This window comes from Apis mellifera, linkage group LG9 (assembly GCF_003254395.2).
Source record: "Apis mellifera strain DH4 linkage group LG9, Amel_HAv3.1, whole genome shotgun sequence".
NCBI lineage: Eukaryota > Metazoa > Arthropoda > Insecta > Hymenoptera > Apidae > Apis > Apis mellifera.
In genome coordinates, this window is record NC_037646.1 from 3,009,924 (window position 1) to 3,027,605 (window position 17,682).

General features: G+C 29.6%; 2 protein-coding genes across 4 annotated transcripts in view; one reads left to right on the top strand and one right to left on the bottom strand.

Moving 5' to 3' along the window:
- Positions 1-1,897: 1,897 nt before the first annotated feature.
- LOC413274 (soluble guanylate cyclase 89Db-like) overlaps positions 1,898-17,682 on the bottom strand; it is a 31,735-nt gene continuing 15,950 nt past the window's right edge. For both annotated transcript variants that reach the window (XM_026442929.1, XM_026442930.1), the window contains 6 exons: positions 5,100-5,250; positions 4,268-4,427; positions 3,372-3,580; positions 2,850-3,055; positions 2,610-2,667; positions 1,898-2,473 (listed from right to left, as the gene is read on the bottom strand). In XM_026442929.1, the coding sequence (XP_026298714.1) occupies positions 2,337-2,473; positions 2,610-2,667; positions 2,850-3,055; positions 3,372-3,580; positions 4,268-4,427; positions 5,100-5,250 (921 nt within the window). In that variant the 3' untranslated portion in view covers positions 1,898-2,336. The remainder of the gene's footprint in view (positions 2,474-2,609; positions 2,668-2,849; positions 3,056-3,371; positions 3,581-4,267; positions 4,428-5,099; positions 5,251-17,682) is intronic.
- Positions 11,806-17,001, top strand: LOC411358 (trypsin-1). Of its 2 annotated transcripts, XM_016913931.2 has the most exons (8): positions 11,806-12,046; positions 12,532-12,703; positions 13,254-13,416; positions 13,667-13,875; positions 14,394-14,596; positions 14,829-14,883; positions 15,319-15,459; positions 16,389-17,001. In XM_016913931.2, exons 1-7 carry the CDS (start codon positions 11,975-11,977, stop codon positions 15,432-15,434), a joined length of 990 nt encoding a protein of 329 aa, XP_016769420.1. In that variant the 5' UTR covers positions 11,806-11,974; the 3' UTR covers positions 15,435-15,459; positions 16,389-17,001. The 2 variants fall into 2 exon arrangements, with proteins under 2 accessions (XP_016769420.1, XP_394832.1); XM_394832.5 differs by lacking the exon at positions 16,389-17,001 and having other exon boundaries at positions 11,807-12,046; positions 15,319-15,546.

The following is a 17,682-nucleotide window of genomic DNA, read 5'->3' on the forward strand; positions in this document are numbered from 1 at the left end:
ATAGAAATTGAGAATTCCAGAAATGCTTTTTCCGCATGAAAATTGAGATTATTGGATACCAAAAAGAGGATTCCTAACATTTTCAATGATCAAATCGAATACGATGAAAATATCTTTTCGAAATGATCTCGAATACGAAATCTTTCCATCGTGAACGTTACTTTTATTACACCGATTCGATACACCCCATCTTAACCAGATAAAGGAGGCACGCTTTCGATTTATCCTTTCAAAAAATTTCTCTTTTAGCGACCGACCAAACGTGGACGTGTCTCCATCCTTGACAAATGAAATCACGAGGCGAGAAATACGAGTTTTGCCATGGAAAGATTTTTATTAAAAAAGTTCTCCGCTCATCGTCAATTTTTACGGTTACTTCTTTCGTGTCCTCTGATCGTGTGCCTTTTTACGACTCACAATAAGAAATTTTTCTTTCTAAGAATTGCCATTAAGATTGTTCTTAGCATTTCAACTGGCAACGAATTCGATTAATGATTGCCGTTTGTTCAAAGACTTTTAAATTAAATTTTCTCCAAAATTTCGAGCTTTATACCGCAGGTTGATAATTTTACTTTAAAATTAATTCACGAATTTACATTTTGAGAAGACAAAAGTATTGAAGGAATGGAAAATTCCTTTGAAACATTTTTACTAATTTTTAAAAATATTAAAAATTCTAATTAATTAACTAATAACATATTATTAGTTTCTTTACTATTATTAAAATCCAAAAAATATTAATAGAAAGAATTACCTTTATTGTATAATTATAAAATATTTTTAGAAAAATAGTAAAAATTTTCTAAAAATATGTTTACTATTTATTATTAACAATCAAAAGATATATTATATTATTTACATCGTATTTTAATATTTCATACATGTATAAATATATGTTAAATATATGCACAATATTTTTTTTATTATTATTTATTATCTTAATTTTTACGTTATATAATGTAACAAGATATTCCTTGAGTTATTTTTACACAATAAATTCGATTGCCATTTCTGTTTTATTTTGGGAAGAATTAGGAGTCGTTGGTAACGGTCTGGAGGTTTCACTAACCCACATTCATCGTTGAAAGCAAAACGTTTCTGACCGCTGACCCAGTTTCCATTATTATCAATTCATCTTGATCGAGGACTATCTTTTATCTAACTTTTATCTATTTCGTTACGAAGTCCGACTTTTCTTTCAGTCATGTTTCCTCGACCGTTAGATTTTACCGGTTTTACTCGTAACCTGCACTTTTTTTTTTTTCATAATTAATCAGTAAACGAGATCGAGAAATTTTAGAGAAAAATGGAATTTTTCAATTATTGCGATTTTTTATTCGTAGAAATATTTTTCTAACGGTTTAATTATTTTTTTTTTATTGCAAAATTTTATTGCAAAGATACGTATATCATGGAAAAATGATTTTTAATCGAAATTTTTTGATTATTTATATAAATTATTGTTAGGATTATTTTTCTAATTTTCTGCATTGATTATTTTCTTTTATGATAATTCAAATATTTTTATTTTTCGATTTATCATTTACATTATGAATTATGATGAAAAAATATTACAAATGTATTACAGTGATATAAGAAAAGGTTTAAAGAGATGAAAAAAAATGAATAACCCGAGTTGTAAATTTAAAAAATTAAAAACAAGAGAAAGAAAGTTTCACAAGTTTCAAAATTATGATATTCGATATTATTTTTTACCATCTGTTTTTATCAAAGTATTTGCGAATCCAAGGTAAAAGTTTTACCTGTAACTTTCTCTTTTATCATGTAATAATTATCTTACAGCTTCTTTGCAACTTTAAATCCGTCTTTTTACAACTTTTTCGTTATTGTTCGTACAATTACCAAATATAAGTGAAAGGCTTCAATGATAATAATATCAAGATGGACGCAAATTCTTTATTCAACAATCGTTTGAGAACAGAAAAACGCGGGACATCACAGAAAATCGGAACTTCGATTATATATGTACACTGGACTAGATCACCTCAGCTATATGCAATTGTATCTACTAAAAATTGCAATAAATTAACATGATAAACTATGATATCTTCTATCAAATTCAACAACAATTATTTACACAAGATCAGATTTGTCAAGTAACAATAAAACAATCCGCGTAAATATTTATAAACGTACAACAATAAAATTAACCTATCAACTATATGGAATATACTGATAATACTGATCGTATTGTTGCATCGATTATCTCAATGGAATTAAAAGTGTTACGTAACGAAAGATTGACGTTCGAAAGGTGTGTGTGTGATCATATTATCTTACTTTATCTTAAGCATAAAATTTTTGATGTAAAAAAGTTAATATCTCTGTGACGATGGCGGACACATACATTCCTCGTGTAGATGATCTTCCACCCATTCGAGATAATTTGTTATTTTTGTATAAACTCCCGGATATTTTGGTCTTCCGCAACCACGACCCCATGAAATAATACCTGAAAAGAAATATGTAGCAATAATCAAAAATATTTTCTCACGTTAATACCATAGAACTATTATTAGTTATCAATAATAACAAAATAGAAAGAATTTAAATAAATGTAATTATAAATCATAAAGATCGATGAATACCTATTACTTCCATATATCCAAACGTGTTCTTCACATGGAGAGGGCCACCACTGTCGCCCTAAAAATAATGTAATGTTGTGATTAATTTTTATGAAGTAGAATAATGAAATGTTTGAATTACAAGGATTACAAATTAATATTATTGCGATCAAAAGTTCAAATTCATAATCACATTAAAACAACATTGAGATGTTGTTACAAAAGATAGATATTTTTATACAAGATTGATTGTTCTCTTACGAAGCAAGCGTCGAATTCACCCTTCAAATATCCCGCGCAGAACATATTTTCGGTGATCATATGTTTGTAGTAACCAGCTTGATCGCATTCCTCCTTGGACAAAATTGGGAGATTGACTATTCTCAATTTATTGCTCACAGGTTCATATTCCCCCGTTTGACCCCAACCAACTGCCGTAGCTGTCGTTCCAGTATAATCGACAGCTTCTGCAAAATTGTATTCCATTTTATAATTTTCACGATCCTTTTCTTGTTTTAAAACACACGATATTTTTTTTTAAAAGAAATATTATTAAAATGAATAAATAATATCCATAGAATATCTATAAAATATGTAACTGTAAATATGTTATTATTAAAATTCGAATTATTAAAAAAAAACATTTGACTTTTTAAATAAAGCGCGAAAAATTAGTTAGTTATTTTTTATATATTTCTTTAAATTAAATCGTTCATTCATGAATGAGATATATATTTTATTGCACGTCATTGACTTATTACGCTATTTATCGTAATAACTCACTGTCTTTGGGCAAACAGGCGGTTCGCACAATGCCATTCACATTCACTGGTCGATCCATTTCGATAATGGCTATATCGTTGTTGTATTTGCTGTATTTATTAAAATTTTCGTGTATAATAACCGATTTGATACGACGAATTATAGCATTCTTGTCTACTTTTGTTCTATCATTGTCCGCTAAGATAAGTTTAATCGTTCTTTTGTCGAATCTGAAATTTATTAGAAAATTGTTTTAGAAATATTTTTGTGAAAATTACAATTTTTCTATCGAGTTTAAAATTATTAAAAACAAATAATTCGTTTAAATGATGTGATTATTTCAATTTCAATTTCAAATAGCTGAAGTGATAAACAAAGATAAATAATGTGTACAGAAGAAAAGTTAATAAATTATTTGGATGAATAACTTGTGTAAATTTGTAGATTTATCGTTACAGACAAAGAAAGGAAATTGAAAGCTTTAAATCTTTTTAGATACGCTTGATTTAATTATTATAAGTGGATTAATAAAGATCAAAACGTGTGTCCAGAATATTGCTTGTGAAAAATTCAGAGCAGAGAAATTAGAAAATACTTTAAAATTTGTGAAAAATAAATAATTATATAATTTCATTTGATGAAATTTTATTAAATTTTTTCTTTTGAATGTTATCAATAACTCACAATAGTTATCATCATTTTCAGTATATGGATTTTCAAATCGGCATCTAATAATAAATAAAATAAAATAAAAGTACGGTGAATCATTTATTTCAAAATAGTGCTTTAATACGTTCAAATTTAAAAAATTCTATTTATTTATATTTTTTATTTTATTACTCGATAAAAAATTGAATAAAGAATTGAATATTCTATTTATAAATAGAATATACGACATTTTGTATGTCGATACTCACCCTTGCAAACAGTGAGCAGCCGTGAGTACATGTTTTCGCGTGATTAAACTGCCAGCGCAATAAAATGCATTTTCCTTAAACATGCTAACAATCCAGGGATACTCATAAACGCTTGTTACGTTTCCACCTATGATTCTTGTTTTCCGCCCTATGCCACAGACTAAAATAGATACGTAAATATTATACGTAAATATTGTTAACATAGATAAAATATTATATTTTTCTCAAAGATTTTTAAAATTTAACTTTCATTATTTATTATATTCTAAAATAACTTTTTATATTTGTTCTGTTCATATGTGTTTAAAATAAATTTTAAGCGATATTTTCTTCAATGTAATATGAAAATGAATTGTTCATGCAAATTGAACATGAATGAACATGAATTTAAATTAGAATGCTGTGTATATTGCAATAAAAATTTAAATAATTTTCATAACAATTTCTTTCTATTTTAATTAAATTAAAATAGACAAATTTTAAATATCATTTTTTTTAAACAATATAAAAATGAACTTTTCATTATATATATTACAATAAATATAGAATTTTTATTAATAATATTTAATTTATAAATTTGATTAATAATAATCAATCTAAAAAAATTCAATTAAATCATTATATCATTATAATTTATATTATAATTATTATTATTATACATTTTTTATTTAAAAAAATTTTTTGTTCATTTTTACTGTTGCACAATATTATAATAATTAATAAAGAGCTTAATGAAAGTAGCTATAGACTCTTTCACTCGTTATTTTCAAGATGACAGTTTCAGAAGAGTGGGAGTAATCATGTTTCATAGTTGATCGTTTTTATTAATTACCACAGTTGTTGCAGACGTTCGGTTTCTTTGGCGGAATCGAAGAAATTGGATCGAAATCGATGTAAGAGACTTCATCTATCGATTTCAGATTATCTATCTCCCTGCTCGTAACGTTTAACGCTGATAGATTCTTTTCCTTATCTTTTGTTATCTAAATAAAAAATGAAATAATTATTGTAGAATCGAATCGCATAATTGTATTTTATTTAATATTATTGTGATTGTTTCGTGTTAAATTTAAGATAAATAGAAAAATTTTAGATGAATTGTTTCTGAGATATCTAGGAATTAAATCTGGAAGTGAATTGAGAATGAACTATTGAAGAGGATGGAGTCATTTTTGCTATAAGCAAAAATCATAATATTTTATTATATGCTTAACAAGAAAAATTTTTCTAAATATTCTGCAATTTTTACATATTAAATATATTCACATACCATTTTTTATATAATAATTTTTGAAATTATTTTTGATTTGTTGATACTTATAATTCATTTATTTAATGATTCTTTAATCTATTTTATTTTCAAATACTTATCTATCTTTTTTATTCATATCTAGTTTAAATTTCTTTATCAGAAGTTTATTTTTTATAGATTGTAAAGAATATTATTTGCTAAAAACAAATATTATATTATTGGTAAATAAAAATTTATTAAATTTTAGTAATTCTTAAGTTATTCACGACACTTTAAAAGAATTTGTTGATAAAAATCAGATCAACATAAATATCATTGCAGAAGGCAATCTTTGGCCTGTATTAGAAGTCATAAATAGCATGAAAGGAATTTTACCCCTATATTTCGTTCCACCCTTTTATTATATTAATATCATATAAATTTTATTTCTAATAATATTCTGATTCCAATTTTATGAAACATGTAAATTCAAATAACAATTTTTGGCATTTATTCATCGTATGATTTAAAATATTAATATCACTACTTTTATTAAAATTCGTCTTCCATTTTTTATATCATCTATAGAGGACATAATTTATCGTATTTATGAATAATATAATCAATAAATACTTTTTTGTACTCAACTTTTAGAGATTTAAAAATACACAACAATAATTGTAATATAATTTTAATATTAATTAAATAATAATCGATCATTAATTTTTAAATTTAATAATAATAAAATCATTTTATTTCTTATGAATTCGACGACATCATTATTGTATTAACTTATGTGATGTTGAAAAAATATATACTAATAATTTATAAAAAATATAAATTGTATAAAATTTCACAAATAACAAAATATTAATATATTAATATTCACTTAGACATCCAATTAATTTGAAAAATAAAATAATCATGAAACTTTCGAATATTTACATGATCAATGTCATTTTTACGAATACGATTAAACAAATTGATCAATTATTAATCAATTATAAATTCTAAACATAAAATATTACTTATTACTTAAATAGCTCGTGTTCAGCGATTATTCGAATAATAAATACCGATAAATTAACACGAAAAATAACTTTATTCTCTCTAACCTGCCTATCTCCGGCCATACACCTACAAGCGATCTATATCACGATCGAAATAAAATTAATTAGACGAGAGGACTCACCACTCGCGGTAACGCGTGGCTGCAACAACTTATCCAGAACAGGATCACGAGTGTTCGTCGCATTGTCACGTGTCAATGCCCGAAATATCGGCGCGTTGTCGATTAACAGCCTTCCCGATTCCGATCTCGGATGTATACACCGTGTGTGTGTATATATATATATATATATATATATATATATATATATATATAAAGTGTATACAAGCTACGTCGAGTGCACGTGGCCACGCCAGGCGTGAAAATTCTAAAGGTACCGTGGCCGTTTTGCCGTTTTATAGTAAATTATAACTATTGAAGAAGCCGCGGTTGCCGGTGGGGATCGTCAACCTTGAGTGGTGCGTGTGCATTGGCAGATGTTGCATGTGACAGCTTTTAAATCAGCCCGAGTTGTCCGTGTAAGCGGCGGCACGTTGTCTCACCTGCACAACCGATTCGACACACACACGGATAAACGACACTTGGAAAAAGGTGACAATGTGTCTGATGCGTAACGAGGGATATATTATACAAGTGGATGTCGTCGAGGCGACCAACGACCACCAACGACGATCAATGTCAAACAACGGATCCACCACCACCACCACTACCTTTCGCTACCTTCGACCTCTCCTCTCCACGTTTCGACCCTTCCTTCCTTTCGAAGATCCGGCGGATTGGATCAATGTCATTCATTTCGTCAGACGAAATTCTTCTTCACGCCTCCTCTATTGTATTCGAGAGGAGAGAACATAGGAGCAATATGGAACGAGTTAATTGGAAGGGTTTCACTTATCGAGTGGAACGAGCTCTTGTAATTGGCTGTGGCCCGTTTCACGAGCCAGTGTGGTGGATGGGTTATGGGTGTTGCTGGAATTTTTTAATAACTTTGAAGTCGTAAGAACGTCGTATTGGCTTTGTTGCAGTTGTTTTTGATGTTGGGATAATTCGTAAATTTTTCTCTCCCTCTTATGACACGTTCATTGTTAAACCGTTTACGTTTACTGTTACGTAGAGAATAATTTTTCTATTATTCTATCATGATTCGATTATGAAAGTTCAAAAAAAAAAAAAAACTTTCGAAGATTACGTGTCATATTGAACGTATAATTAGAACGTATAATAGATATTTATGCAAATTCGAATTTTTTTTTAATCAACGTAATGAGAGTTTCAAGTAAACGGAATTTAAATACGTATCTATTCCATTCTTTTAAACATCGTATTACGTAATACGAAATTAGAGAATTACCTGTAAGGGCCATGAAACAGTTTTCGATTTCGTGGTAAAAAAGATTTTTACTGGTCGAGATTCTAAGAAGTTTGTGACAGTTTAACGATATTACACGGGTTAATGTTGCCGCTCGAAATCGGGTCAATGTAATAGCCGTTTGCCCTTGCCTCCGGATTCGTAAAGCAAACATTTAACGAGCGCGCGCGCGCGCGCTATCGGCCTGTCTCTCTCTTTTACACGGGATTCCACCAATGCTCCGCGAGGGTGTTGAAATAATCGTGTTCGGTTAATTGCACGACGCGTGTTAAAATTGGACGCTAAACATCCAGATAATTGCTCGGCTGGGACGGCGTTATCTTATGTAAATTTCGGGAAACCGTGTCAGAAATTTTCGTTTCGTCTCAACGGATGATGGGGTTAAGCTTCGAGTTAATTATCAGCCTCGAGGCAATTATCATTTAGACGTTCGCTTTCGATTATTTATGATTTCTGCAGGCTCGTGTTATTTATAAACTAGATACTGGAATTATAATAATAATGGAATACGGTATATTCTGGAATGTTTGTACTTGTGATTCGTTTTCAAGAATATTTTTTTAAATATTGAATCCTTGTAAATACGAAATAATTTGCATTCGTTCGTTACATTAATTCAAAACAAATTTTTTAATTATTGTTTTTTGTCGTATAAATTAACATAAATCGACAAACAAGTATATTTTTATTATTGTTTCAATTTTTTAAATAAAATTTCCCAAGGAGTGGTTGAGAATAATAAAACGTATTAAATAGATATGGACAATGTATTCTTATCATTAATGTTCTTATCATTGCATTATTGTATATGGAATGAAAAACTAGGCCATTGTCATTTCGTATTTTTGTTACGATTTTTTTTAAATAAAACATTTACGAGCATTTAATATTTAGGTAACTTTTAAACAACGAATAATTTCAATTTGTAAAAACAACTCAAAAAATAAATTTTTTTCCCCTGGGGATTTCTTTTTCAAAGAAATTGAATTTGAAAAAGAATTTGTTAGATGAAAATATAACCGAATCTACCGATTCTCAATTGAATATAAACGGATTATTGATAGAAGGTTTCTCTACATGCGAAAATAAATGAAACAATTTTCAACTTAAAACTTTCTTCTCCTCGAAATAATCAGATCCTATATACTATACTCGATGAATTTTAATAATCTTTTTGCAAAAAATATGAAAAAATTGTATTCCATATGTATTTTTTTTTTCACGTCAAATAACTTTCTATCGATAATTCCAATAACTCCTATCGGAAATTTTCCTATATGTTTCATCTCTATATACGTTTCAACTCGATTTTTTCGAAAACTAAGAGGGAAAGAAAAATTTTTTTCCCTGTATATTTTTCGACACGTGAAATCATCTCTTATCCGATTGCCCCCAATCTTTAATTTAACTTTAAATTTAACTTTGTATTTTTTATATACTCGCGAAACAAAAGATCTTTAATTATTGTCCATTTTATTAAATAATTTGAGCTTCAAATCAAATAAAACTCATCTTGGTACAATAAACTGAAGACATTTAACGTCTCGTAACATTTTTACTTTTGCTTCCATCTCTTCAAAATCAATCTTCCTGATTCAACACTGATCTATCGTTGAAAACACTTCACGTTACAATATACGTACAGACGATTATTATAAGTCGCCAAGCAAAGAAATCTAAATCACTTTGAAATCGCACTTTCTCACTTTCACCTTCGCCAGAAGATGGCTTATCCTTTTGACAATCGAATAATTTACCGATTGATCGCGACTCGTTCAATATCGGACGAGTTTCACCGAGTGTAACAAACGCTCCCTCGTCCCGACGTTGGAATTCAATTATTCGGGGTAAGAAAACGCGCCGCCACGCACGTATCCCACTGGGATAAGCGTAATTCGTGGGACGAGTGTGCGACTCGCGGCACAAGGGAGAAAATGTGAGTATCGATCGATTGGATCGAATCGTGTAGCGAAGAACAAGGATACGAGGCGATCGTCTCGCGTGCATCAAAACCGTGCCCGATATAATTTATGCATGCTTCTTTTAATACCACCTTGTCTTGTTTCACCATTCATTCGATTAATCTGTCACGTCCCATCCACCGATATGAACGCGATTATTATCTCGAATCTCGAGTGCAGCAAGAATTTTCATATTTCCCAAATTGATATCAAAATCACTTGTCTCTTTTCATTCATTATTATTATGGAAAGGAATTAAATAAATTTCACTTGAACCTATTGTATTATTTTTTTCTTCTAAATTTTCATTGTTTATATTTTTTTTATAACCTGGATGAAATTTAGTTATCATAATAACATGGAATTTTAATTCCTTTTAATTACAGTTCTGAATATATTTGATGGTAAGTTGTGGAAGATTTAGTTCATGGATATCGTATTATACTCTGAGAAAAAGGAGTATGATCAAAATTATACTTTCCTTGGGTTCTAATAAAATTAACAAGAAATTAAGAAGATATACACCATTGCATTATCTCATCACTGTCGATAAACAGAGCAAGAATTAATTCGATCGAAATTATAAGAAAGATAAAAATCAAATTTAATCATATATTGATACATAATATCCACAATTATTCCATTCGATCGATCGACTCATAGATCAATGCTCGAAAATTATAAGAAAGTTTATCATTATCTCTAATGTATGACAAAAGATAAAAATCGAAGGAGGGGGAACGTTGCCCGTGAAAAGTTGAAATCATGGTGACGATCTGACCGTGGCGATAAGTGTAAATAAGGCAAGGCTGGCCGATAAGGTTAGTCATCCGAGAAGACAATGAGGCGATGTCCCACCCGCATGAGGGTGCTGCGACCCATATACCTTGACCCACTGTCCACAGGTGAGCTACAATCCTCCGTCCTACATCATCTTATCTTATTTCTCTCTCGGACCATTGATAACGATGAGAGCATTATATATCACGTGTACGCAGAAATTATGTCGAGTTGAAAAAATAAGTCGATTACGTGTCATTTCTTCGCCTCTTTCTTAGAGCAGCAATTCTATATGTAGTTTTTGGTCAGAAAAGCCATTTTTTGCAATTTTCAATATTTCTTTCTCTCTTCTGGCAAAGACTCGAACGAAACTCAACTGAGAATTTTATTTAATTTATGACAATTCTTGAAAATATTTTGAAGTTTAAAAATATTTATATGTATATTAGTTTATTAAATAATAAAATTAGTATTATTGATATAAAAATTATTGAAAATTGTTGAGCTCGTTGATAAAATTTTCCACTTAATCGACTACTTCTTTTACATGAGATTCACGTACGCGATACAAATCGTATTCTTTCATAAAGCAATTTATAAATTACGATTCATGGGCGCGCACGCATTATAAGATATTCGATTGTAAAATATTCAAATATTCTGATGCAGCTATATAAAACACACCTGCAGCTTTATTCGAGGGATTTGAAGAATGATGGATAGAAGCTAACGAGAACGTTATTTGCATATTATGTGGCCATTAAACATTTACAGGATCATCGCGATGAAAACTCGTGATATTGCATAAATAATCATCTTCAAAATAAATACGATATCTCCAAGATTCCACTAAAATCGAAAAGCCGATCAATGCACTAATTTTCGAAAAAAATAGTTCCGCATATTACCACCATTTTCATTAATCTCATCGTTGAGAAATGCAAACACAAAAAAAAAAAAAACATTCGAATCAATAAACGAATCAATAAAATGGACGAAAATAAGATTCCACGTCCGCATCTTCACCCAATACCCAATGACCATTTCGCTCTGGTAAATATGGCCAGCCTAAATTTTCACTTCGACTACCCGCCAGTCCACTATTCCGTATAAATAAAGATGCGACGGCCACGGCTAAGTGTCGTGTGAAAGTGTACGCCGTCCTGGTAGGAAGTGTAGATCCCGAGCAACGATTCAATCGCCGGTTGCTCCCTTTTATTCGGCGACCGAGTGCCACGGAATTCACACACCGGTGTGTACGTTTCGTGCGCGAGAAAGAAAAGTGCGACCGACGATCATGTGTATCCGCACGACAATCTGTTTGGCCGTCATCGTGGCCGTGGTCGCGTGTACTGTTAATTGCGAGGAAGTAAGTAACGGTGGTGCTCGGATAAGTGATCGGACAATTTCTCTTCGAGTTCGAGAGTTCGACACGAAATGGATGTGGCACGGAAATGGCAAAACCGATCGATTTCGTTTTTTTTTTTTTTTAATATTTTCTTCTTCTTCTTCTTTTTTTTTTTTTTACTTTGCGATTAGTAATTAGGAATTTTTTTTGACGAGATTTTAAGGGTTAGAAAGAATTTTTTTTTATCGGTGAAAGAAATGATGAAAGAAATGTAGAGCAAAGTTTAGAATATTTCTTTCCATTTAGTTTTGTTTGATTTTATCAATGTTTCTAGTATAAAATATGTGCATATGATATAATTGATTTCCTTTGTAATTTAATTCTGATTGTATAATATTTTATTTGTATTGTAGAAATACAATACAAAAAAATGTACATTAAGAAATTAAATGTATTTATACTAATGCCTCTGCTATTGAAATAATAAGTAATACAAACTTTTGTAGGTGCAGTCGTCGGTAATCAAAGAGGGGATAAATTTAAACGCAACACAATACAATGCAACAATTAACGATGACAAAAATTTTTGGGATTGGATATTGGCCGGGATATTGTCCCCTAGTGATTCCACGACTGAAAATCCGAAACCAGGAACTCCTGAAGAGTGTTTACCTTGCAGTAAGTGATTTTATTGAATACTGAAAATACATCCAGAGACAAAAACTATCCTTTTTCAGTTATCTTTAAAAATTTCTTCATGTTTCAAGATATATTTTATAATATTTAAAGTTAAGAAGAAGCGTTTATATTTTAGAAATTGAGAAATCTTGAGAGATAGTTTAATTTATTCGTTCTTTTGTAAAAAGATAAAACTATAAATTTTTCGACTGTTTTATAAAATATAAGTTCTAATCATTCATATTTTATACACGTATCGTGAAAATATATAACAAATAAAACGAGAATATTTATTAAAATTAAATTAAATCAAAATAAAAATGGATACAAAGAAATATGATTAAAAATAATCGTGCCAGGATGATTTCTAGTTTTAAAGAATTTCAACTATACATAGAAAGTTAAATTACGTGGAGAGAGTTCCATGCATTTATATATATATATATATATCTTTAAGTAGATTTTTTTTCTTAAAGAAAAATGTTAAATATAGTTATTTTCTTTTGATAAAATTGATTGAACACGACACATATTATATTATATTTCATAGAATGCGGTTTGACGAACGTACAGAGACGTATCGTCGGTGGTGTCGAGACTCAAGTTAATCAATATCCATGGATGGTTTTATTGATGTACAGAGGACGATTCTATTGCGGTGGATCTGTTATAAGCTCTTTTTACGTAGTAACTGCCGCCCATTGTGTCGACAGGTGATTCTTTAAAATACATTGCAATAAATAAATCAATTGTTATAATATACTTATATACATATTAATATTTTAATTTATTATATTAATGACAATACTTTGATATTTTGCTAACGTTTATTACAAATATCGATTTCAACGATTTTGAAATTTTATGCCTGTAATAATAATAATAATAATAATAATTTTGCGCTTTACTCATCAAAACAATAATTTTTTAATCGCGCGTATCGTATTCCAATTCCAACGACAGGTTCGATCCCAAGCTCATATCGGTGCGGATATTGGAACACGATCGTAACTCCACCACAGAGGCAAAGACGCAAGAATTTCGTGTCGATAAAGTGATTAAGCATAGCGGTTATTCGACGTATAATTATAACAATGACATCGCGCTCATCAAACTGAAGGACGCGATTCGATTCGAGGGAAAGATGAGACCTGTTTGTCTTCCAGAACGAGGTAAACGTTCTAAATTTTCCAATATTCGTTAATCTATAACATTGTGCACGACAATAAAGAATTTTATCGTTTACAATAAATAGAATAAGAAAGAATCTTTCCAAGAAATATAATAGATATATTTGAATTTGATTAATTTTTTATTAGATGAAATTGACAGGAGATTTCTAAATAATAAGATGTAATTTAAATTCTTATTCTCGATAAAATCGAATATAGTTTATTAAATGTCGAAACAAATTTTTACATTTTTTTTTTCTTATTTATTTTCACACACATTGAACAATCTGTTAATCATCTATGCAATGTCAATTTTAATTCAATCCATTCATACTAGAAAAATAAAAAGATTCGCATTCGCATGTCCTCGAGAAACTTTTTCGAATCGAGTATTTTTTTCCTCCCTCCTTTCGATTTACTATTTTTTTTTTATCATAAAATTACAAATCATATTTCTAAAAGAAATTCTTTGGAAAGAAAAAAAAAATCATGGGAAAATTTTTATTTATTTTTCTCAGCGAAAACTTTTGCCGGATTGAATGGAACAGTGACAGGTTGGGGGGCGACAGCCGAGTCTGGCGCCATATCACAAACTCTACAGGAAGTCACGGTTCCGATTCTCTCGAACGCCGATTGTCGCGCCAGTAAATATCCATCGCAAAGGATTACGGACAACATGCTGTGCGCCGGTTACAAAGAGGGAAGCAAGGATTCGTGTCAGGTAATTAACAACAAATTCTTCTTCTCCGTTATCGTTACTATTAACACTTCTCCGCTTTTAACGACATATACAAACGGGAATTGTTACGTCTTTGTACATTTGCATCTACTTTGCGTGTATCATCTGATTTACACGTGATTTACACGTCCCGTTTTTTTTTTTTTTTTATCATACAGAGAAAAGTGCTATTTAAATTTGTGAAATTTCTTCTTTTGTTTTTTCTTTTCGTTAGGGAGACAGTGGTGGTCCCCTGCATGTCGTCAACGTGGATACGTATCAAATAGTCGGTAAGATTTCTGCTATATTGCTTGGCTATAAATAGAATTATCATTGGAAGGGACGTAAAGTTGTGCTTGTGTTTTGTTAAATATGTTAAAAAGTTAATACAAAATTATTGTGATTACAAAAGAGAATTAATAAAATTTTTAGGACACGTAATGAAAAAAAAACATGTTATAATCAATCGAAAAATTAACTCAAAATTTCAGGAATCATGCTTTATCGTTTATTTTCTTCTTAAAATAAACAAATAATAATTAATTCTTCGAAATTAATTCTTATCTAAATTCAAATATAAATATTGAAGAGAAATCTCTTAATTCTATCTTCGACATATCTCGTTAAAATTCATAAGACACGTTCGAATTGATATCTCCTTTATATCTCATCCAATGACTGCTCTATACTTATATCTACGATCTGTCCTATCTTGTAATTCACAGGAATCGTATCTTGGGGCGAAGGATGCGCAAGGCCTGGTTACCCTGGTGTTTACACCAGGGTGAATCGTTACCTCTCGTGGATAAGTCGCAACACCGAGGACTCTTGTTACTGTTGATTTAAACGATGAATAATAATCAAAGGTAATCACGCGTGGATACGACAAGAGTCGTGTTTTCGTTCGATTATTTTTAAATTCATCGCCAGATTCTTTAAAAAAAAAAAAAAAATAGTAAAATTCGTCCTCGTGGAATATCTTTTCTCGAGTATTTTAGGATCTTCGCGAATTTTTACATTCGACAAGTTTGAAGGTGTTTCATAAATTAACCCTCTATAATTGCCACTCAAAAGTCAAACACCTCTACGTATTTGTATTTTATAAACGTGTAATTACAGTTTTAATTTATTTTGCTGTTACATCATTGCCTCGTAAGGCGCAATCTGCACGTAACAATTATTAATTTCTATTCTGTACAACTATGGAGGGGGAAGCAGAATTCCTGGATTTCCTGGAAGTTGATATAAACTTCCAAGGCTTCGTTAAAGTGCAGTTATTAAAGTTTTAAAACAATAGTTTGTATAGAATGTTAATATATTCGTGGGACATCTTTGAGGTTAATTCTAGATATTAAAAACCAAACAAAAATATGATATATAAAAATATCGATCGAGTCTTGTTCGTTTTCCAATTACAAGCAATTTAATTTTAATGAATTAAATGAAACGAAACAAACGATTCTTCTTCCATTTTACTTTATCTAACTTCAATCTTTTATAACGACGGGGATATTTATGCAAGTTAAAAAAGAAAAAAAATTATGCATTTTATATTTTATTTAGATTTTTCATAAATGTATAAAGTTCCACAACTTACAATTTCTCTTCTATACAATATATTAACATCTTATACATGTATACAGCGTTCCTTCGAAAGTAAAATATTCAACTAAAATTAGAAAAAGAAAAATAAAACTCGTTTTTTAACTGCCTTCCTCCACAGTTTGACAACTAATTTTTCCAATTAAAACGAACGAGCTTATTTATCCTTTCTCTGAAAATGAAAAATTTACAGAGGGTTAAAACGATTTTCTACTTGTTCCACGAGAAGTTAAAAATAATAGGTGGCCACGCGATCCGTTATCCCACATCGATGGAGACAATTGAAAATTAAGGCACGTATCGCGCGTTCTCCACGCGACTCGTAATATTGAACGTACGAGAAAGAAAGTCACCCGGACTTTCTCTGTTTCTTCGAACTGGAATTTCGGTGAAAACTATATGTGTATATATATATATATATATATATATATACCCGTTGCCCACGGAGCTTTGATTCTTTCTGTATCCGTTTCCATCAATTTCGTGGGCGACAGTGAAACGTCGATTGTCATTGATCATCGACAAAATTTTTTGTCGTACACGAATTGTTCGAAGGAATTCGAAAGTGTTTAGTTTTAAATATTTATGATAACTGATAGAATATATTTATGTATAAAATACTCGAATGATACTCAAGTTTGTAAGTTAATTTTTAATTTTATAGTATTTATGTATCAATTTTTTATTTTTTGTTTTACTATTATTATCAAATTCATTTGTATTGCGTGGAATTTTTTATTTTATTATTTTTATAATAAAGTTAAAAATAAAGTTGAGATCTGGAAATCCAATTTTCCAGAGAAACAATAAATTTGTTTATATTTTTCAAAATAATAATTTTTTTTCTTTGTAATTTTAATCGTTATAATTTCATCGATTCAAGTTGGAAAAGAATTTTTACAAGAATTTTTCGTCGATTTTTTTTTTGTAATATAAAATAAGGGATGATGATAAAAAAGAGTTATGTTAGAAAGATAGTTAATATTTTAATAGAAACTTTTTAATAGGAAACTTTTATTTATATAATTTTTTTCTGACTGACGTTCAATGGAATTTTTTTTTCAAGTCTGAATACTCGACTGGAAAAGAAAAGTCAACATTTTTTTGAATCACTTCCAACTTTCAATGGAGAACAAAAGTTGTTTCCCATAAATGTATTTCAACTTTTAAAATTCATTCAGAGAGAGAGAAAAAAAAATATAAAATAAAGACAAGAATGGAAAAATAAAGGAAACATCAATTTCAAGGAAAAAGAAATTTTAATTTTGAAACTCTTGCGGTATATAAAAAGTAAATTCATTTGACTGAAACTAATTTTCACAAACTTAATTTAGAAACTAGTTTCTTTTTTCAATATTAGTTATACGACTTTAACCTCCATATTGTAAATCTTTAAAAATCTTTCTAAACTTTTATTTCTACTATCTTCTACTATGTTTACAAATTTTCAAATTTTGAATACATATTCAATTATTTTAATTGAAATT